This window comes from Lissotriton vulgaris, chromosome 1_1, assembly GCF_964263255.1.
Source record: "Lissotriton vulgaris chromosome 1_1, aLisVul1.2, whole genome shotgun sequence".
NCBI classification, from domain to species: Eukaryota; Metazoa; Chordata; class Amphibia; order Caudata; family Salamandridae; genus Lissotriton; species Lissotriton vulgaris.
The window spans coordinates 851,938,725-851,961,222 of NC_141685.1; the positions used below are offsets into that span (position 1 = coordinate 851,938,725).

The 22,498-nt window shown below is 43.5% G+C and overlaps 1 protein-coding gene across 1 annotated transcript in view; it reads left to right on the forward strand.

Annotated features, from left to right (window-relative positions):
• Positions 1-11,970, forward strand: part of ARHGAP29 (Rho GTPase activating protein 29) — a 393,170-nt gene extending 381,200 nt beyond the window's left edge. The window contains exon 23 of the mRNA XM_086957877.1: positions 8,819-11,970. Within this exon, the coding sequence (XP_086814003.1) occupies positions 8,819-9,711 (893 nt within the window). The 3' untranslated portion in view covers positions 9,712-11,970. The remainder of the gene's footprint in view (positions 1-8,818) is intronic.
• The last annotated feature ends 10,528 nt before the right edge of the window (positions 11,971-22,498 follow it).

Below are 22,498 nucleotides of genomic sequence, written 5' to 3' on the forward strand. Positions count from 1 at the left end.
AGGTGCAGTCCCCAAAAGGACTGCACCTGCAAAACAGTGACTCCCTTACCCTCCCCCCGACGTAAGAGTACAAGGTTTTTTGCCCCGCTGGACAGAGATCACCTCGACTCAGTGAGTACTAGATATTATAGCAGAGAAGTATTGCTTTGAATTCGCACAAACCCCATCAAACATTGCTCCCACACACACAGGCTCTCTCCTGAACATCAGCGTCTCCTCCAAGAGGAGATGCACGTATTACTCAGCGAAGGGGCTATAAAACCTGTGCCACCCCAACACTGAGGCAAAGGGGTGTATTATTTGTCATCCCTAACAAGGATGGGTCCTTAATACCCATTTTTGACCACTGGTCACTTACAAGTCCATACTATCGAACATTTTCACATGGTGACACTCCAAGATGTCATCCCACTGCTACAGCAAGGCGACTTCATGACTGCTCTCCTCTCGACTTAAAGGACACCTGTTTCCACATACCTATCCACCCTGTACATCGAAGGTTCCTCTGGTTTGTGGTAAGTTGTCAGCATTATCAGTTCAAAGTGCTGCCCTTTGTTGTAACCACAGCTCCCAGGATGTTTGCAAAGTGCCTTGTAGTGGTAGCTGCTCGCCTCAGAAAGAGCGGCATCCACGTCTCCTCTTATCTAGACGACTGGCTGATCAAGATTACCACACATCAGCAATGCCTGGCACACACCCAAGTCACCATGCAGCTGTTGCACAGCTTAGACTTCACCATCAATGCGACCAAATCTAATTTCCAAACTCTACAGGTAGCCTTTCCTAGGGGCCATACTGGTTTTCGGAGTAGGAAAAGCATCCGTCAGCCCAGCAAGGGTGCGGTCATTCCAGACAGTAATACCTCTTTTTCAGCCAGATCTCCCAGTAACAGTCTGGGCTATTCTGCGCCTAGTTACACATGCCAGGTTACACGTGCATCTGTTGCAGGAGTACCTGGCGGCACAGATTTCCTAGGCGGTGGGCAGGATGCAGTGAGAGGATATAGAGCAGGGGTCTTGAAACTGTGTGGCGCGACCACCAGGGGGGCTGTAGAGTAATACCAAGGGGGTCGCACATTCCCAGTCACACTTCTGACCAGGCCCATAGGGCTACAGGGGCTTCAGCCCCCCTCCTCTCCTGTCGTGTCTCTTAGCCCGGGCAGCTGCAGTGCAGCTTGAGCTGCTGTGGGCTCGGCTGGGCAGTGTCTGGAGTCTTAGCTCTGGCACGCACAAGTTTTTCACAGGACTTTAAAGACCATTTGCATATTTACATGCCTTTGTAAACTGGTTACCGAGGCTTAGATTTTTTTCTAGTTCCAGTATCCCCTGGGCCCCCACTCTGCCTATTCCTTACATTTGTATTTTAAATTTACTGCTGTAGTGTGAGAATACATTTCATGAAAAGGAATATAAAGTAGGGTTGCCAAAAGAAAAATGCATGGTGTGTATTGTTTAAAGAGCCTGCAAAGACCTCCTTTTGAAACTAGAGTTATAAATAAACAAGCACTTGCAATAGGTCTCGCATTATTAAAGTTTGAGCTATTGGCATTGCTAAATAATGCAACACCAATAGCTCAAACTTTAATAATGCGAGACCTATTGCATTGCAAATGCTTGTTAGATAAAGCTGGTACAGTTGAGAAGTTGTTCTATTTAGTATCTAACTCCAGCATGCATAGATGAATGCATCTCATGGACAGAAAATCTCAGACACATTTCACGCCATGCTTCATCATTGGTATCTGTCAACAACCTGTAGTTGATTTTTGGAGCTCTTAAGATTAGGTATTGGAAGGAAACAGGACCATATGACCTTAAAATGATCTCTTGGAACCTCTTGGTTGTCTCTATTGTGGGTCCTAAGGATACGGTTAAATGCAATCATGATGTCCAGGAGTTTTTATTATTCCCCCATCAAAATTGGTCTACATGTTTCAGCCACCATAAATGCCATAAAAGATAAACGCCTTATTTCAGGATCGGGATGCAATTTATAATTCTTCCCTTTCTCAAATGTGATCATTCATAGAAAGACATTCATTCAAAGCACACTAATTATGCAATTGTCTTACCTAACATGGTCACTGCTCCTTCATAGCAGCCGTTTGGGAGAAGAAATAAGTACACTGATTATTCATGGGCATAAGCCCATTATGCATTTGGTGTCTTGTGAAGCATTTCAAAACACACACCTAGTGATAACTAGAACCACTTTGAGCATGAGAGGATATATGGAACAAATTGTCACAAAAGTACAGTTTCACGCTGACATTTTGTTTGGCGTGTGACACTTTGCAAACTATATAAAGCTGCAAAAGTTCCTGAAAGACTTTCACAACGGTGGGGAAAAAAACGAAACAATTCTTCAACTTTGTCAAAAAGTGTAGCACGCAGATCTGGTTGAGAAAGACACGGGGAGGTGACTGTGGAGCTGTGGAAGCAGGGATGGCTACACGGGAACACCGTGCTCAGGATCGGTCTGGAGCCTGATGTTGCAGGGGTAAAGGAGTGTGCCGTGGCTGCTGCCTGGGTGTGCTGGTCCCAGCACCGCATGCCGGATAGAGGCTTTGAGATGCCCTTGGCGGGTGGCTTCTCAGAACGCGTGGCTCGAGTCGCAGTGGAAGATGCCCGCGTTGTCTCAGACTAGCCTCGTGCCGCACCCGGTGCCCTGTGGGCGTGCCCCGGTCTATGGAGGATGGACTGCACCACTGCTGACTGGGTCCGACTGCTCGTGCACGGCCCGGGTGCACTGGATACCCTATCTCCCAGACACTGCAGAGTGCACTGTGCGGGCTGTGCACCAGAGGTGTGACACGTGCACCTTCAGGGTAGGGCGGGCCCAACCAGTCAAGGGCTCTCAACCCGCCTGTGGCCCACCTGCAGACCAAGGCTAATGTATATCTGTGAGACATGGGAGTCTCAGGGGCCCTCCATATCGTTCTGCGGGGGGGGGGGCATCATTTTGCGTTTTGCCACTTATGTGCACAGGGCTACCACCCTATAAGCCATGCACATGAAAATTACAGTCAGGGAGTGTCCTACACTCTGTACTGCCCTCCAGTGCACCAGGGCAGTACTGCTTCGGTGCGGGGCACTTCGACTCCCCATATATTGGAAGGCCTGTGCATTAGGACAGAATAGTCAATGCGTTGTTCCCATCACCAGCCCCCCCCCCCCCCCCCCCCCCCCCCCAATCCTCCACGGACTGCATGGTCTGTGCAGGGAAAGCACAGCAGGCACATATGACTGGCGAAGGACAAACCCTTCGTGAGTAGCCTTATGTGACACTTTTGAACCTTTTCTAAGATTGTCATCTTCTTGCGAAGTTTCCGGCAGAAGCTGCAGTTGTTGCCGGGAGGCAGGTGAGTGGAGGAGGGAGCATTCGGGTAAGGAGGGGGAGGGGGCCTCGCCGAGGTAGCTTATCAGGCAAAACCACTTAAAGAGTAACCAGGGTTATCAGCAAAACCGTTCCTTCAAGGCCAGGCAACCACTAGAGGAGGATGTAGAGGGCGTGCAGTGCTGCGAAGAGAAGGAGCGGCGCTACAAGGGGGCACAACAGAGGTGGGCATAGTCATGTGGCCGATTCCGAGACAGAGGGGCACCTCAGAACTCTACCGACCCCCGCAGAGAGATTACGAGGGCACAGGGATCTTACACCAACAGAGCTCCTTAAAGATGGCACGGAATGAATACTCATGGGGCACTCATCGACCTGGGGCAAAGCAGAATGGGTGCAGTAAAAAACACAAAAACACCAGAACACAAGAAATTCACCGACTCCAGAAGCGATTGAGACACAAACGACAGAGAAACCTCTCCCTCCGATCACTTGAGACAGGCGCACTAGCGCATGGATTGGGGCGGTGGATGGGAGAAAAAAATTAATAAAAAATAAAAGCAAGCGTCCTGAACCTCGCACCCGATTCTGGAGGGTTGGGATGTAAAAAAGCACGCCCGCGAGTGGTACACGCGCGCCACAGCGTACATGTGTTTTCAATTATCGCGCCCGTGTCTGGGCACGATAAGTGAAACCACATGGCTTTTGGTGCGTGTAACAGACACCAATAGGCCATGGGCGGAGCAATGCTCCCGCCTTTGGCCTATTGCGTTCCGTATTTCAAAAACACATGCACGCAAAGGCCAATCACGGAAGCCAAAAGGAAAAACCCCACACAAAAGGGCTGTCTTTGTTCTCTTTAATTATCAGTCATGGATCATTGAGACAGCCCTAGAACACAATTAAAAGTGCTTTCTATTTATATTTGCTGTTCTAAGTATGCACAGATAAGTGTTGAAAATACGGCTTTAGTTGACTATTTTTGTACCATCTGGGCTATCAAAATAATGGGCAACCCTAACCCTAGGACTGGAAGTTTGTTGCACAATCAGCACATTATTTATTTCCTCCACCCTCGATTCCTGATTAATGCCATAATAGCAATAGTTTAACTTGTATCTTAAAACCTACGCCACCGTCAATAACATGCTGAGTGTCTGGGAATTCACCCTGCATTCAGACAACTCACTCCTCATTCTCGCCTTTCACGCTCATCCTGTACTCACGGTGATCACCATGCACTCACACGGATCGCCATGCACTCACACGGATCGCCATGCACTCACACGGATCACCATGCACTCACACGGATCACCATGCACTCACACGGATCACCATGCACTCACACGGATCACCATGCACTCACACGGACCACCATGCACTCACACGGACCACCATGCACTCACACTGATCACCATGCACTCACACCCTTCACCCGCTCGCCCTGCACTCACAATGATCACTCTCACTCTACACTCACAATGCAGTTGCACTGTTCACCCTATACCTCACCCTGCAGTCACACGAGCACACTACTCACCCTGCACTCATGTGACACTTCACTCACCTGTCCCCCTCACTGCTCAATCTGCAACTCACTCAAACAAGCCCATCCCTAACCATGCATTACTTCGTCCCACTCTGCACTTACAGCCGCACCCAAAATAATTTGGTCACCTCACTCACCCTGCAGTCACTCCTCTTACCCTACTCTTACACTGTTGTATCACTCACCATGCACTCACATGGGCACTCTTGTTATCCACACAGTACAGAGAGTTAATGTGCCTGCTACAAAGAAAACATACTATGCAGATCACAGAACTGAGTGCAAGTAAACTTTGAGTAGCGCTGTAAAAAAATGGAATATTTTTCAGAAAGGTGCTATAGAGAGATGAGGTGCATCTCTGAGGGAATTCATGGAGAAGGAGGAAACTGGGAGGGGGGGGTGCCAAAAAATACTGTTGCACCGTGTGCGACCAGTGCTAGGGCAAGCCCTGGCTAGGAGTGTTATTCTCCCCCACCCCGAAGTTCGGGTCTAGTGGCTACCCTGCTTCTGCCCATTATTGATATTTACATTTGTAGTGCTCTACTGTTACCAAAAGGTGTCCTGGGGCTTGTAGCCATCTGCTGCCTGAAGGCAATGAGAAACACACAGAAGGAGAACCAGCCAAATGGGGTGACCTACACAGCATAGAACCAGGTTTTTATATCTTCCTAAAGGATACTAGATTCTTGGTGGAGGGGGCAAATTCCGTAACTGCGCGGCCTGCACCAAAACCGCGAGACAGGCAGTTCATACCTTCCCGAATTAGGGAACAATAAGCATAGTGGCACAGGCCGAAAGGAGCATACGAGCACTGGAAACCACCTGCTCAAATAAGGCACTGCAGAGTGAAAGGCCCTTCACAAAGGATGACTAGACATCTTTCTGATGTTAATTGTTGTATTTTGGTTATAAACTGGTACTGATGGGGTGATATCTTTCCTCATTGTTACTGTGATTAAAAAATTTCCAAATAACGAAGCAATGCTATCCTAAAATACGCTGCATCACATAACATTATTTACACTTTCTTCCCACACAATTCAGTCAAGCCTGTCGCGTAATTTGGACCTCACCTGCCTCATAATTCCAGTAGCCCTGCCTACTGGTTTAGAAATTTGTCAGGAGGGAGTCTTTATGCCTGAAAATGTTGACAGGGGGGTCTTTGCATCCAAAAAGTTTGAAGACCTCTGATCTAAAGTGTTAATTTGGTGCCGTACTTATTGCTCTCTCCAATGGTCTTATGCCAGCAATCTGCTGCAGGGACAGCCTTTTCTAGACTCAGTTCCCCAAGTGACAATCCCCGTAAATCATACGTAAATCATACGTTCTTATATAGCGCCTTTCACCGTAAGGTCTCAAGGCGCTTGCTTTGGGAACCCGTCCTGGCCTTTCCCTGCGAGATTACCACTACTGGGCATCCCCAAGGTGAAGACCAGGCATCCCATCGTGGTGGGGCCGTAGTGGAGATTAAGCAAGCTATTGCTATTGCCCAGAGTTGCAGAGTGTGAACCCACGATTCGAGTAGACACCGAGGAGAGAATTATAGAGTCCGTGGACATTTTGAGCTCAAGGCCCTGCCGCGTCTGGGATTGAACCCTGGTCCCGGGTCTGACCTCTGCATCAGGGACTGCCTCCTCTAACCGGTGAGCCACACTTCTCCACATGAATGCTTCAACTGCCTCAACTGGTTGGGGAGCTCCCTTGCAAGACCTAACCATACAAAGGTGTGTGGACACCTGAACAACTGGGTCTCCATATCAATCATCTAGAGTTGTTGGCCATACTAGCCTCAGGGCCTTCCTCCCACTCATCCAGACCAAGGTAGTTCTGGTCCGGACAGACAATAAAAGGGTCATGTTTTACCTCTAAAAACAGGGCGGCCCACACTCCGTTCAGTTGCCATTGTGCGAGTCTGCGCAAGAATAATCTTCGCGTACAACACATTCCCATGGTGGACAGAACACAACAACTTTTTCTCCTTCTCCACGTTGCACAAGGGGTGTGCACTATCCAAAGCCGGTATTGCACGCAGTATAATCTTATGTATACAGACCTGTTATGCGAAAGCCATATGCAATTTGCCAGTCCCTCCCAAACCCCACTCAACCTGCAAGAAAGGAGCATTGATGGCTTGCTTGGGTAATATTCCTATACTTGATATTTGTAATGTGACTACCTGGTCTGTTCCACACACGTTCGCAAAACGTTGTCTGGATGTCTTAGCACATCATCTAGCAAAAGTTGGTCAGACTGGCCTGCACACACTGTTCCAAGTTTCTGTAACATCTTCGAGCTAGCCACTGCTTTTGGGAGGACTGCTTTACAGTCTGTACACAGCATGTGTATCTACAGCTACATGTCACAAACAGAAATGTTTACTTACCTTGAAAGCATCTGTTCATGACATGTAGTGCTGTGGATTTACATGTGGCCATCCCACCTCCCCTGCTTCCTTTCAGTGCTCCAGACATTTTCCTCTTAAACTTTCATCTATAATCTTTGCTACACATCGTCATATTTCTGTATTTCTGTGCTCCATCCTCACCCTATGTGCGGGAAAAACAATCTAACAATGGATCCAATGCCCATGTTCATTACCAGCAATAGGTGGAGTCATGGTACCTTGCGACTCTAAAAGCCTTCTTCAAAGAAAAACAACTTGCACATGTCCGAGCCCAACATTAGATGGCAGGAGTATGCACAGCATGTGAATTTACAAGCACTACATGCCACAAACAGATCCTTACAAAGTGAGTAACAAATGTTTTTATGTTTAACTTGGGTTTTAGAGTGTCTGCAAAATAGCACTTGGCTTTCCTATCCACCATTATGCTCAGAACTTTGGTTTCGATCCAGAGGATAGTTGATGGTCGCTCAAAAAAGGCTTTTATGGGTGCATACCTGTTGCCTCTTAATTGAAGGAAAATGTGTGTGGTGCCATTTCATTGGGAGTTGTAATAGAGAGGTTTGAGCATAAATTCAGGATTCAAGATTCTCTCTGTTTAGAGCTATTAAGTGGCATTCTCATTGATATTAATAGGGCGTGAAAGCAATGGAAGCAGTAAGTACCATCTGGCAGTGGTACATCTCAATAACTTCCTTGCATGATCTTCTCCAGATGTAGTCTTCAAGTCTGGTGGATCTCTTGCATGGTTTGCTTGAATTTGCAAAATGGTTTGGCTCTTTTTTTGGTTTCATATTTGCTCTTCCTTGGCTTCCACAGTGGAGAGCTTTGCATGAGAGAGGTGACCAACGAAAATGGCTCTCCTCATGTTGTTCCACTATTCGCCAGTTAGAGTCTTCTTGTAGGCTTGAAAGAAAGCTCAACAAGTTGAGACACTAGTTGTATATTTTTTAGAATGCTACTGCGCATATTTCAACCCTACATAGAGTGACTCAGACTTTTATCCATTACGTCTGATATATCACATAGCAATAATACCATATCCACTATATTGACATACCACAACGTTCTAGCTATATATTAATTGTTCCCAATTCTTCCTATATTTACCTCTCAGTTTTAGTATTGGTGCAGTCAAAGAATAGTTAGTATCTGCTTACCTCACAAAGTGGTAGGTCTATGTAGTAGCTGCAATAATGTGGGTTGACATTAACAATCTCGATATAGTGTAATTGAAGCATCCATTATGGCTAATGTTAAAATTGTTTTCACAATGCAGAATGCATAACTCTTTTGAAGGATAAATGTTACTAGGTCAAGCTACCATTGTAATTTTTTGGGTGGAAAAATTCTGAAACAAAGGTGTCACCATAACCAGCTCCATGGCTTCTATGTTTGCTCTAGTATTCCCGCAAGGTTTTAACCTGATACTGGAAACTCCTGGAAAGAGCTGGTCCTACAGATCTGTAGCTTATCTGTTTAACTTAATTCATTGAATATGTTCTTAAAAATGTTCTATTCTTTTGCAGGGATCAGCGAGAATAAAAGTTTGGATAAAGACATTGAAGCCTCTTCCCAAGTTACAGATGGAGGAGGGAAACCTAGCAATTCAGTGCCCTTTAAATCATATCGCCAAATGACTAAAGTCCAAATGAGGTCACCCAGGACAAAATCAGGTGTCCGCCCTGTGAGTCTCCCTGTAGATCGAATACTTGCTTCATCTGTTCTAACCGAGAACAATTCTAGGAACGTCAGTGCTCCGAATGAAGACCAAGTTGACCAGAGTGTTATTGAAGAAGTTACGGAAGTTAAGCCTGCCCCCGCTATAAATGCATACAAAAGACTTTCTTCTTATGATTCCCAGACGTCTTGGGGCAAGCAGTATAGACAGTATGACCTGACCCAAAGGACCGCAATGATAGTGACCAATGTACCCCAAGAGAACCAAGCTCATGAAAGCCTACACGCTTGTGTTGTTGCTTCTTCATACAATGCAGGCAACAATCAAAGAAGTGCCCTGCTTCCCCACCAGCCATACACTGTACCTGGAAGGACGGTCAAGATGACAACAGAAGGGATGCACACAGACTCAAACCTCTCTGCTTTCAGGGTTCCAAGAACCTTGCAACCTCCACCTGGGACCTTTTACAAGCCACCTTCCTACAGCAAGGCCAATCAGAATGACGATTCCACCAAAACTGGTGCAGCAACCAACAGCATTGCTGCGCTCCCCCAAAATAATAACAGTGCTTTGAAACCTGTTGCAGACACAGACTCCCAATCACCCATGTCTGTGCAACACACAAACTTTAAAAGGAACAGCTCGGTGGATGACGTTCACCAAGCAGAAGTGAAGCCAGCTCCAAGACTCAGACCAAAACGGATACAGGAACTGGAACACAGAGAAGCTCACTTTGTGTAGTGTAGCATCATATTTGTAGAGTTTTATTTGACGCGGTCACTTTTCCCTATTTCCTCGAGGGACCCTTTTTTGTGCCATATTGTAATTGTTCTCCTACAGTGTTTTAAAAAACAAAACTGGTAAAAGTGAAGGACGAAGATTGCAGTTCAGGTTTGTTTTTTAGTTTTTCATATGAAGGTGTATTTATTTGCATTCCCCAAAGGCACCTAAGTGAAGAAAAGGTGCTCTTGTAAGGAAGGACATTTCATGCAGGGAAATGGTTAGTGCTTATTTATAGAAAGAAACAGTGTTCGTTTTTGTAACACATGAACAAACATTTTTCAAGCTCTTCATTGTGTTCAATAAACTTTATTACCAGTTGGCGAAGCAAACAGCCAAGCTTGAGCTTTGCTATGAAAAAACTGTACAGTTTTTCCTATCTGTGCAATGGAAGCTGTGGATCACAATAGGTTAAAACCGAGGTCAGAGTGACATAGTTTTGTATTATATATTGCTGTATATTTTAAGTTCTATATGTTTTTCATCTGTTGTCCGTTTTATATGTTGTCACTTTAATATTATTTGTACGCGGAAGATGCACTTACTGAGCTGTACTTTTAATAACAGGAAATAGCTTATCACTTTTTAATTTGCTTTAGCTTGCCAAATGTGTAGTTTTGCCAGTGCCAGAAAACTGCTTAGGGAGTTCAGTTGCCACAGTTTAGTACTGGTAGCAGTGGTGCAGTAACTAAATGTATAACTCAAATGTTCAATTAGACTCAAACTTTATTCGGTTTAAGTCGATAGAAACCGTAAAAGAGCACATTATAAAACACATACTTAAAATAAATTTGATACAATATATAAAATCATTTGGCGATTGCATTAAAACATGTATTAAAATAAAAATTGAAAATTAATCAAGTAAATCTTAGCGGGGTTCTACAAGTAAAATAGATTTCCTTTCACATATTACATATGTAATGTATGTGATAATGGTATTACATACTAAAACATGATTTAGTCTAAGTTTCCAGATGATTATATAGCTTCTTCCCAACAAATATTGGTTTTAAAAAACACTTCCTAAATACGGTGTAGAATTTACAGAATAGTGTCAAATGCAATCTCAACTGGATTGATTTATTGCACAAGCAAGTACAACCATCTGGTACCCAGCACCTCATTACTGGAAATGAGGCTAAATGGTGAACTATACCCAAACAGAAATGTGTAAGAAAATATCTATGGTATGTACTAGTAATCATTGTAAAATATGGTTGAGCCCATATATATTCTAGACGGACATGTAACTCACAAAAGTAACTTTATTATGATCTCTCGGGTTTCTTTCCTAGGCCCTAATCGCATTAATATGCTCCTTTAATTCCTTTTTTGAAATCTGGGCGGTAAAATCTAGGGACTCCCAAGAGTATTCATTTGAGTCACAAATTCTCTAGAACATACCTCTAATATGTGCAATCATGGTATTTTAAGCGCACAATCCAAAGTTAGGTATCTCTGAAGGTTGCCTTCGTAAACAAGATTTCAGGTTTAGTCCATGCTGAGTGCCACTACATCAGGGTTTTGTAGCACGCTTTGACTGATATGTATGGGAGACTAAGCTCCTTGTGGACTATTCTCTCATTCATTGATTGTGAGACAGCTAAGAGTTTCCTAAAAAATTTGATCTATTTTCTATAGGCTATAATTTGGTCCCAAGGGCCGATAGATCTGCCCTGTATAGCACAACTGATTTAGCACTATAAAGTGGCAGCAATTCTTAAATAGGTTTAGCTTCTAGTTTGGTGGCAAAACTAAATATCCCCTCCACAGTTCTCATCATGTTTTCACTGCTAACTTCCATGTTCGTCTGTGACTATTTTGATTATTTAATTCCTGGTGTAATAGATCAGGAATGTCATACATGAACATCATTTAAGATTACATTTGAAGAAGGGTGTGACCAAAATATAAGCTTATGGTATGTGCATCAGATCTTTACACTTTGTTTCAGTCGTTTTTATGTGTAAACTGTACTTGTGTTAAACAGATATATAAATGTGTGCATTTATTTCACAAACTTGATGGCTTCTGCAAAGATTGTGGTTTCCTTTCTTAACTTATTAAAACATAGACTCTCTGGCCCTTCCTAGATTGTAATGTTAACCCAGCTATCACTCAAGCCTCAGTTAAATGTGAAATGAATTGCCCAAAAATGCTCAAATATGTATTACAGTGAATTGGATTTCCTTTTCATATTAAAAGTATTTTATTATAGCCAAGGTCCATGCTCGTGATTGTGATACAGCTCGTTGTATCGTGGAGGGCTAGAAAAATCTTATCAATTCCTTGTTACAATTCTAGTTTGCATGAGATGTATTCATTTTCAAATGTCTCCCAATGACAAATGAGTTGTAAGAAAAGTTTGTATATATGAGCAGTAGTATGAGAGTACATTGACACCAGAATGTTTGCCAGTTTTCCATTATTGAGCCACCACGGTTTCGCATAGTCATTCTGGTGTTTAGTCCTCAACAGGTGTTAACTTCTCATCATACTATTTCTTGTAAGTGGAAATGGCTTGTGGAGAGAAGTAATGGAAATGTGGAAGCACACCTGGATTTCAGTTATAAAGCATTGTAAGAAAGGTGGTTACTGTCTGAGGAGGGTGATACCCTACTCAAGCAAGAACCATAATCCTTGTCCAGGTGAGGCACAAGCAAACCCTAAATTAACTTGTGCTCAGCCTCCTGGTAGCTTGGCACAGAGCAGTCAGGCTTAACTTAGAGGCAATGTTTAAAGTATTTATGCAGCACTGCAATTAGTAAGAAAGTAAAAACACAACACAAAAAAATCCCACACCAATTTAGAAAAATATAGTACATTTTAAAAAATAAATCAAGACAAAGATGACAAAAATCCCATCAGAACAGGAGATATGCAATTTTAAAGATTTCAAAGAAAATGGCTCCAAAAAGCACAATGGGCTAGCTGTGGATATCTAGTCTGACCAGACCAGGACAAAGTTACAAGTTCAGATTAACCTTAATGGAGTGTGGGGCTGGCTGCAGGGACCTATTTAGGCCCGCTGAACAAGAGTACCTTAAATCCTGTTTGCGGAGTGTTGGGAAGTCCTGCGTTGAGGATGCATCGTGCAGCTGAGATGTGTCTTTTCTGAGGAGCTGCAAGGCAGGGTCAACATCGAGGGTCCTGTTGATTAGGGCTGCGTAGCGAAGTCTGGGCTAAGCTTCTGTTGCAAGGAGCTGCGATGTGAGAACCTGTGTCGCCGTTGATAAGGTATTTGCATTGTGAGAACGTGTGTTGGGGGAGCTTCACACAGTTGCAGTTCCGATGTGTGCTGCGAGGTGGATGCTTAGTCCTTGCGCTGAGAGAATCCTTGCAGCATAGGCAATATATTGGTTCTTCTCTGGATTAGACCACGCATCAGAGGTGATGTGTTTGTTCTGCTGGATCCATACATGGACTGATAGAGCACCTTCAGCCTCACTTCCAAGGGTCCTGGACTGGGGTGGCCTGACTTGCCAGGGTATGACTCACTGATGGCAGAGTCCAGGTGCTGAGTTCAAAGTGGTTGGAGCCTTCTCTCCCTGAGGTCCTGGGTATAACAGATGCAGGTCCAGTCATTTCTCGCCCAGACAAAAGGGGTCTGCACAGCAGGGCAGCAGTCCTTCATAGCAGCAGTCCAGTAGAGTGGCAGTCCTTTCTGTAGCATAGTAGCCCTTTCAGCTGCACAGCAGTCTTTTTCCTGGAAGAGTATCCACAGGTCCAGAAGTGTACTGAAGAGTTGGTGTCTGGTGTCTAATATTTTACCTGGACATTCCTTTGGAGTGGGAGAAGCTTCTAGAGGTTTCCCTGTGAAGTCCACAGGCATCCTTCCTTGTCCTGCTCCAGATAACTATAGGGGATACGTATGTGTGGAGGCAGGACACCGCCTACTCAAGTGTAAGTAGGGTTGTGCCCAGCTCCTCCCTCCAATCTTACCAGTGATTACCCCTCTAGGCACACCTAAGATCTGTGTATTCCTTCTAGACCGCCACACATAATAAAGCCCTACTGGCAACTACACCCATTCAATCACTCAATACATCTTTATTTCAACCAAAAAGAATGGCCATAAAAACATGTATAAAACAGTAAACATATCCGTAAACCAAATAACCGATTAAATAAATACATAATTCATGCAGTAAAAACCAGAATGTTAAAATCCGATAAAAATATCAGAACATCATGTAATTAGATCTTTACTGCAGATTTTAATAAATAGACCCACCGTAAAACAGAGATCTTCTTAACACAACGACTGAAGATAAAGTAGCGCGACTCTACAGTTATTAATCTTGGCTTTTCGAACAACTGCAATAAGCAAGCCCCTGGACATTAAAACAAAGTGCAGAATAGTTTGGTAAGAAGACTCATTGTAGGGGGAGGAACAGACAGAGGAGGTATTGTACTGCCCCAGTAGGAAGCATAGCTTCCATCTAATACAGCCCAGTCGGAATCTAGTAAGAAGTGATCTTTCACATGCATTATTGACACACTCAAAATATGGTTCCGTCCTTGGACAAGTTTGAATCAGTATGTATTTACTCAAAGATTCAGAACTAGGAATGATAGTCTGTCTCTAGCTCCTTTCCAAAGAAAATGCTTCTTCACCCACTCCATATCCTCCTCCTTAATGGAGGATGGATCCGTTTATATGCTAAGTCTACCTACATTCAGGAAATTCAACTGTAGGTACTGAAGCCAAGTTTCAGAGACCAGTCTCACATGCCAATCAGTCCTCTATAATGTCCCTACTAAGGGAAGGCTCCGTGTTGCACCAAATTGAGCATCAGAGTGGCAGGAGAGCTAATTTTATGCGACGCTCAACTAAGTCTACACCACGCTCCTCATGAACCTTAATTATTACGGCTGGGCGGGACCGCCCAAAAGTTTGTGAAATACCCGGGTCTCTTCCACCTGCCGGTGACCCCTGTTAAAGGTACCCCAGATCCCTGCGCCGTAAGTCCTAAAAACGCCCGACACCCAGGGCATATTGTTTGGGGTCAAGGGCAACAAGTTCTCATGTGCATTTTGTCCTTGGGACAAGTAGGCCCAACCCCCTGCAGCACAAACCCTTTGGCTGCAAGTTTGCAGCACTACAATATGGATCAGGGAAGGGCAATGTCTGCAGTTAAGTTAATATATTTGCCCATATGTTAATGCTGTTCAAACTTGTATTCATGGTTCATTAATTGAAAGCCTTTATTATTAGGTTGAGCGCTTTAAGTAAATGTTGTAAGCTCCGACTTAACTACTGACAGTGGTTCCAGTATAAAAATGTGTTCACGTTTTCAAAGTTTAGCAATATGAGGCTATGTATAATGCTCCCAGAATGCTCTCTGATAGCATGCAAATATTTGCAGAAGCTTGAAAGCAAGATTGGTTCTTTGCTTTCAAAATAAAATGTTCATAAAAAATGAAAGCAGGAAAAAAAACATTTTTGCTAAACAACTGTAAAATTTCAGCTAGCCTTTATTTGCAGCATCATTTAGTAACAATTGTTGATGCTTACTAGTGTTTCCTAAAAATATTCATAATGGAAAATCAGTGTAACCAGTTTCAATAAGATTAAGGGAAATAACATTAAACGAGCATTGGCAAAGCCATTAGGTCTGAAATTGGTGATCAGCTTTTTAGTTTTGTTTGTGTGACTTGTTTTGGCATGGTTTTTGTAAAAACGTATTGGTGTGCGAGCTGCCAGGCCCATACCATTATAACAAACATTGGCAAAAATAGTTTTTTTTGGTCTCAGAAAGCACACACTGCTACAGTAGTTACTAGCACTGAGCAAAACTACTTTGTGTGCCGATATGCTCCTTGTGAAAGAGCAGAATGCTGTTACTCACAGTGAAGCCAGCCGATACAGTGAGAGAGACAGAATGAAAATAAACACAAAAGGTCACAGTCCACGCCAGACCAAATTAGTGGCCCAATTATTAATTCTTAAAGAAAGTCTCAAAAGTACACCCATGGTATGTGCATTAAGTGCAGCTATACAGCGTTTATGAATTCCCAAGAATTTACAGAAGTAGGACAAGAAATAGTACTCCTAGAAAATATTTGTGAACTGCATTTTAGCATGAGCAATTCTGCATCTGTATATTTGCTCATGCGCAAATCTGACCACTTTTTTCCCAACTCTAGAAGAAGGTTTAGGTCTGCCATTGTCGGGAGTAAATTTCCAACATTTCTCAGTATGAAAAAAGATTAGAGAAGAGTAGTTGAAAACCCTTAAATCATGCAAGTTAGTAGCTTTGCACCGACTCAAAAAGGCATTTTAACCCTGGAACTATTCTTACCACTGCCTTCAGGCCCAGTATGTAGATCTGCGGAAACGTGGCAACATAAGGGGATTGCTAGTATTCAAACACTACTATGATAGGAGCCCTGGCATAGTCAGAGAGGCTATATCAGAGCTATCAAATAATGAGACTACTGCCATAATTTGTCGCTGCACTACATGGCACTAAAGAGCCAAGTGGATTTTGTTACAGGACAAGTAGGTTTATGAAGCAACCTGCACCATGGACAAGTAGATATTTTATTAAATTCCGCACCCCTGCCATGAAAAAAGTCTAGCTAAGATTCTTGTTGAAAGCAATGCCAAGATAGGGAAAAGAAGGGGCTCTTTCAATGTGCAAACCCCTAATCTATAGTTGACAGGTCTTCATAGACTTATGACCACAAAACATAATTTGAAGGGTTTTGATCGGTTTGTTTCTAAATTAATGCGCTCCTTAAAACTTTCAAAACCATCGCTGATAGCCTTCAGACCATTGGGGGTGGTGGGAGGGAGGCTTCTGGCAAAAAAAGAGCGCCGGTACCAATTTCATGTTGACTCTGATAGCATCTGCAGCTAAACCTATCAGAAATGACTCCAGCTTTATAATGTACAGAAAGAAACGAATTGGCGCTAAATTTGCCATACCCCACGTTGGAAGCTAACCGATTCCGAACACTCTCCATTGCTTCCATATCTCACTGTGGTCCTGAGGTTCAAATGCAATTCTCTAAGGAAGTGAACTAGACCCTTCTCTACCCCCATAGAGGTCAGGAGGCCCCACAACGCAGATCTATTGACGCTGTCAAGAACGTTTGACAGTTCCATGAAAACTAGATGGATACCACTGCACTTAAGCAGCCTATATTTACAGATTATAAGATTGAAGGAAGTGTCCCGATTAGGGCCACTCGGGTCACTCACAACCACCTCTCAACATTCCATACCAAATGAAGAGTCCGTCAGTAGAGAATGCAAACCTGTAATTATTTATTCAAAGTACACTCAGAGCGGAGCCCTGTCTGCCCAATCACTAGGAGTGCTGCAGAGGGACTAAAGTCCACAAGCATAGAGATGCATTTAGTACATTTCGTAACTGGGCTAGAACACTCCCATAGTGGAATTTTCCAGGCAGGTGCTGCAAAGCAATACAAATGAGAGAATGGGAAAAAAAAACGATCTCAGTACTTATATCTTACTAAGTTAGAGTCCAAGGCCACTGCAGGCGGGCCAGTCTTCAGACTAGTGGGAGAAGGCCCATATCTTATGAGAAAGTTATGCTCTAATAAGAACAGCACAATCATTAGTGTAGCAAAACTCCGCTCCGGAGAAACATAATTCAGAGACAGACGTTTCTCGGAAGAAGCAAAGGATAGGTTTTGATTGTGATACAAATTGGGCGCCTAGACACAAAACGGCGCAGTGAATGCTAACTTACACAAAGTAATGCGAAAACATGATTTTTAGTTCAACAGAACCTCTTTTTAGCATGAGCTTAGTAATTTTGTGTAATAAGGAAAAAGGCACATAAGTCAACAAATCGTGAATACAGATCTAGGATCCATATTTTAATCTTTAGGAAGAGGAGTAGTAAGGAGGGAAGTAGTCTCGGAGATACCCTCATCAATCTGCATGAGGTCTTCGATTTCTTTTTGAATCATAAGTTTTGCATTGGTATCATGAATTGACCTCTTGGGAGCAAGGAGTCTGGTGCAATAAAAGCAACACAAGAGGAGACACTGGACTAAAGCACAACAGACTTATCAGAATCACAATAAAACAGATCACCTTTCAAGAATCCGACTCCGATTCCCGCTCTCCATTCCTTTGACATTTTTCTGGATATCCAAAATGTGCTGGGTAATATTATTTTCCATATTAGTGATCCCGACTCCACACTGGTCTCCCACTACAGCGCATACTCTACCACTCTTAGCTAAAATTAAATCAACAGCATATCTAGTCTGTTTAGAATATATCCGCCTACTTTCCAATTGGGTGGTGATATCACGTAAGGCTGCTACTGTGGTGTTAGATAAGATCTGCAATTTTCATCTAAAATATTCTCTAGCTCTATCACTCCGGGCCATTGCAGTACCACCAAAGGTAATAATGGAAGAAAGAATATATCCAAAAGTGATACCATTACTGTAATTATTAACTTCTAAATCTGTCACTCCGTCGTAAAACTCTGCTGTCAATGTCCTTTTCACCCATCTTATACTAAGCTTACTGTACCTACAGGGTACACCTAGGGGAAGCACCATTCCTAAGGCAACATAGTTTGTACCATTATCAACATTCAAGTACGTACCATTAGACAAAAAGTAAAATCCTGGATGTGCATATATTGGACCTTGATAATCCACAGAAGCATATCTGTAATTCATTCCGGAGGTATTTGGATCCTCCATCTTCGCCAAAGACATTGAATTCTTGAACAGTATTACTCCAGAGCAGTTAACATATAAAAATGTGTCAGTACTATTAATTTTCGGGCAACTTGCAGGATAATATCCAGCCTTTTGAGTAACTATCAAATCTTGGTAATGCCAGCCCACCAGGGTGATATTCTGCTCTTCCATATACATGTTATCACAATATGTGGTATTGTCACACCCTTGTGGCTTTTGGTAATACAGACAAGGGCTAGGATACCCCATACCAAACTCACCCCTTACCAAACTCAACCCTTACCTCTATGAAGTGGGCTGGGTGAGTATACGTGTAATTAACAAGTGACAATGGGTATGCAGTCCACAAACTTGTAACGGATTCAGTAGGATAACAAGCTATACCTGTCCCAAAAAGTATTTTGTGTATGTCCAAAAATACATTACTCTGGGTTGTCCTTTTTGTACGAATTGAAGGAATTTCCTTAATCTCCACATTTGACGGGACAATCTGATCTCGTTCAAGAACCCAGGACACCCCACTTAAAATCAATAACAGTAGAATCACAAAAATAGTACACAGCATTTTTCTTTTAGTTGACCAAAATACCTGTGTATGAACAGGGGAAATCGGCAACTATTCTGCCAAAAGGATGCATAACAAATAATGAAGGGAAGGATACCAGCAAAAATTATACACAAGTTCCCAATGTCCTTCAGAGCCTCACCTGGTACAGGCTCCTTTTGTTCATCAAAACGTGGCGCTCTTGAGCACCGGCGGTGGAACTTGCTCTGTCCTAAGCTCGGGTTCCGACACCGAGCAGGATAAGGTATCCCCCCTTCAAGGGAATACTTTTATATTATCCTGTCCAATGTTCAAGCAGTGCACAAATCTTACATCACCCTAAGCTAACTCCGTTGGTACTGTAGCAAAGTATACCCTAAATTACACAGTCCATCCCTAACTAATCTGACTTCTCTCTTGGTGCACTGTCTTTCAATCGGGGGTGCAAATTCTACCTAGTGACTGCAGGCACAGAAGGGTCAACAAAAGGGGGTTTCTGAACTGCTTGGATGTCTGGAGAAACCCATGCATTCAGAACTTCATGATTTTCCTCATCTGTTTTGGTCCAGGTCAACTTTGCATCACTAAAAGGGACGAACTGGGGGACTAGCTTGCACTCCGAATCCCCGACTCCATCCTTCACCCACTGGTCATAGGGCAGGGGACGAGGGACCTTGCGGCAGTGGGTGGCATGCCCCCAGTTCTTTCGGCTGGCGACTTTAACAGCCTTACACGTAGACAAGAGGACCAGGTCCCGTCCCTTCCATTGTGACTCCAAACTCTTTTTCCTCTGGAAATTGCACACTAAGATGTAGTCGACGAGCTGGGTGTTGGGCCCGGGCCCCTCTGGTTTAACTGGCAAAGCGCCCTGAATCTGTTGGTGAATAGAACGCAGACTTTGTCAACTGGCATAAGTAATCAATCAACAAGGGGTAATCAATGTCAGAGAACCGCTGAGGATGCTGGACGCCCCAGACATTCGCTGGGCTTCCAAATACAACCTCATTCAGTGACAATCCTGTCCTAGAATGTGCTGTAGTTCTGGTAGATAAAAGAGCTAGTGATAAAGCACCTGCCCACTGTAACCCTGCAGTCTCTTGAATTTTTGCCAGTTTCAGCTTGAGAGAACCATTGTACTTCTCAACCAAACCTGCTGACTGCTGTTGGTTTGCAGCATGAAACTTCTGTTTTATGTGCAAACCATCACAAATTAACTTTATAATCTTGGCATTGAAATGACTTTGGTTATCATTCCATATCATACGGGCAAGCCGGAAAATGGAAAGAACTCCTTCAGGAGTACCTTTGCAGTCGTAACGACTGTATTATCTTTAGTGGAATAAGCATCAACCCATTTACTGAAAGCGCAAACAACCACCAGAACATACTTCAAACTATTGCACCTCTCCAGTTCAATGTAATCCATCTGGAGAACCTCAAAAGGAAAAGTAGGTGGTGCAAAATTACCAGGCGGTATAGGGGTACCTTTACCAGGATTGTGCATCATGCACACCATACAATACTTCACTAAATGTGCAGCCGTTTTGGACATTTTATTCTCATTTTTCCATACCGGTTATAGTAACTTGAAAAATCCTGTAGCACTAATATGGCCTGGGGCATGGGTCATTGTCACTATAGGAAGAACATTTGCATCTGGTAACATCCATCTCTGTTTTCCTGACTAGTCAATCCAACACCCCTCATCATTTAATTGTGCTATACTTTCTTGCCAAATTGCGAATTCCTCTATTGGGGCCTCACTTTGTTTTTCTTTCACATTTTCAAGGGTATCCTCAAACATGGTAGCTTAAAGCACCCACCTAGCGGGATCTGCTACAAGCATTCTTTTCATTTTAGTTTGGGCTGTTTCTTTGGCTGTCTGATCGGCAAAAGCATTTCCCCTATCTACATAGTCAGTGACTTTCCAATGGGCACTACACTTTACTATAGCCAATCTCTTAAGAAGCCTCAAAGCAAGACAAAAGCTTCAATAAAATATGCCCATGTTGTATCTTGGTCCCATGCGATTTAAGGAACCCTCCCTCTGCCCAGAGTTGCCCAAAATTATGTGCGACTCCAAAGGCGAACTGGCTGTCAGTATAGATATTGACAACCAGTCCCTCACTCAATTCGCAAGCTCATATCAAGGCAACAAGCTCAGCAGCTTGAGCTGACTCATAGGGGACTCGGGATGTTCAACTACTGCACGCAGCATGGTGATGGCATACGCAGCATTTGTAGTGTCATCTGATAAATTTAAAGCAAGAGCCATCAACATATAGTTCCCCTTGTGGGTCAAAAAAGGGAACATCTGTCAAGTCTACCCATCCTTTCGTCTCTTCTTCCGTCCGGCAGATGCAATCATGTTATCAATTTCATCATTCTCAGAAGGGAGGAGCAGTAAAGTGGCTGGATTCAGAGTGGCACATCTTTTAATCGTGATGTGTTTTGCAAACAATGTTAATTCATAGCCAATCAGATGTGCACTGGTGAGGTGCTGTGTCTCTTTTGTTCAAAAGTGTGTCCACAGCATGGGGTACCATGACTGTGAGATCAGTATCAAATAATAGTCCAGCCGATTGTCTTATTGAAACGGCCACAGCTACGACCGCTCTTAGACAGCTCGAGAGGGCCCGTGAGACTGGGTCAAGAACAGCTGAGAAATAAGCACACAGCTGTTGCTTATCTCCATCTCATGGACGAACAGCACAAACAATTTAGTAAATTCAGGGGTGCCAAGTACTGGAGCTGAGCAAAGTGCAGTTTTCAAATGCTCAAAAGACTGCTGACATTCAGGTGTCCAAGGAAGGGGCGCATGCACATCTTTAGTGGTTAGAGCAAGCAAGGGTTTGATTAATAAGGAATAGTTGGGTATCCACTGGCGACAGTAGTAGGTTATACCTAGGAAAGCACGCACATCTTTCTGAGTCTGTGAAATGGGCATTTTTACAATGGTACTGATACGCTCTAGGGTCAGCCTCCTTCGATAGTAGGTGACTTAAATAGGTGACCTCCTGTCGGCAATACTGAAATTTAGAAAAAAAACTTTATGTCCATGTTGGGCCAAATGCAACAACATTTTAACTACGGTCTTTACAACCCTGCTCTGTATCAGAAGCAATGAGATCGTCAACATATACTGCCCCAAAACATTACCAGCAGGAAGCAAAAGGGAATCCAATTGACTCTTTACCACCTGACTATAAATACATGGTCTGTCAATATCCCTGAGGTGCTCAACAGAACCTAAAGCTCCTACCAGCGAGTGTAAACCTAAACAAATACCTGCTAGTTGGATGAATAGGGATACTAAAGAATGCATTTTTCAAATCCATCACAGAGAAAAATGTAGCGGTAGAAGGAATCATTGCCAAAAGAGTAGTAATGTCCAGAACCACTGGAAACTGAAGAACCACTAGGTTATTAACCTCACGCAATTCAATCCCCAAATGATAAACATCTTAATGATCATTAGAAGAACCTGAAGGTGTCCTTTTT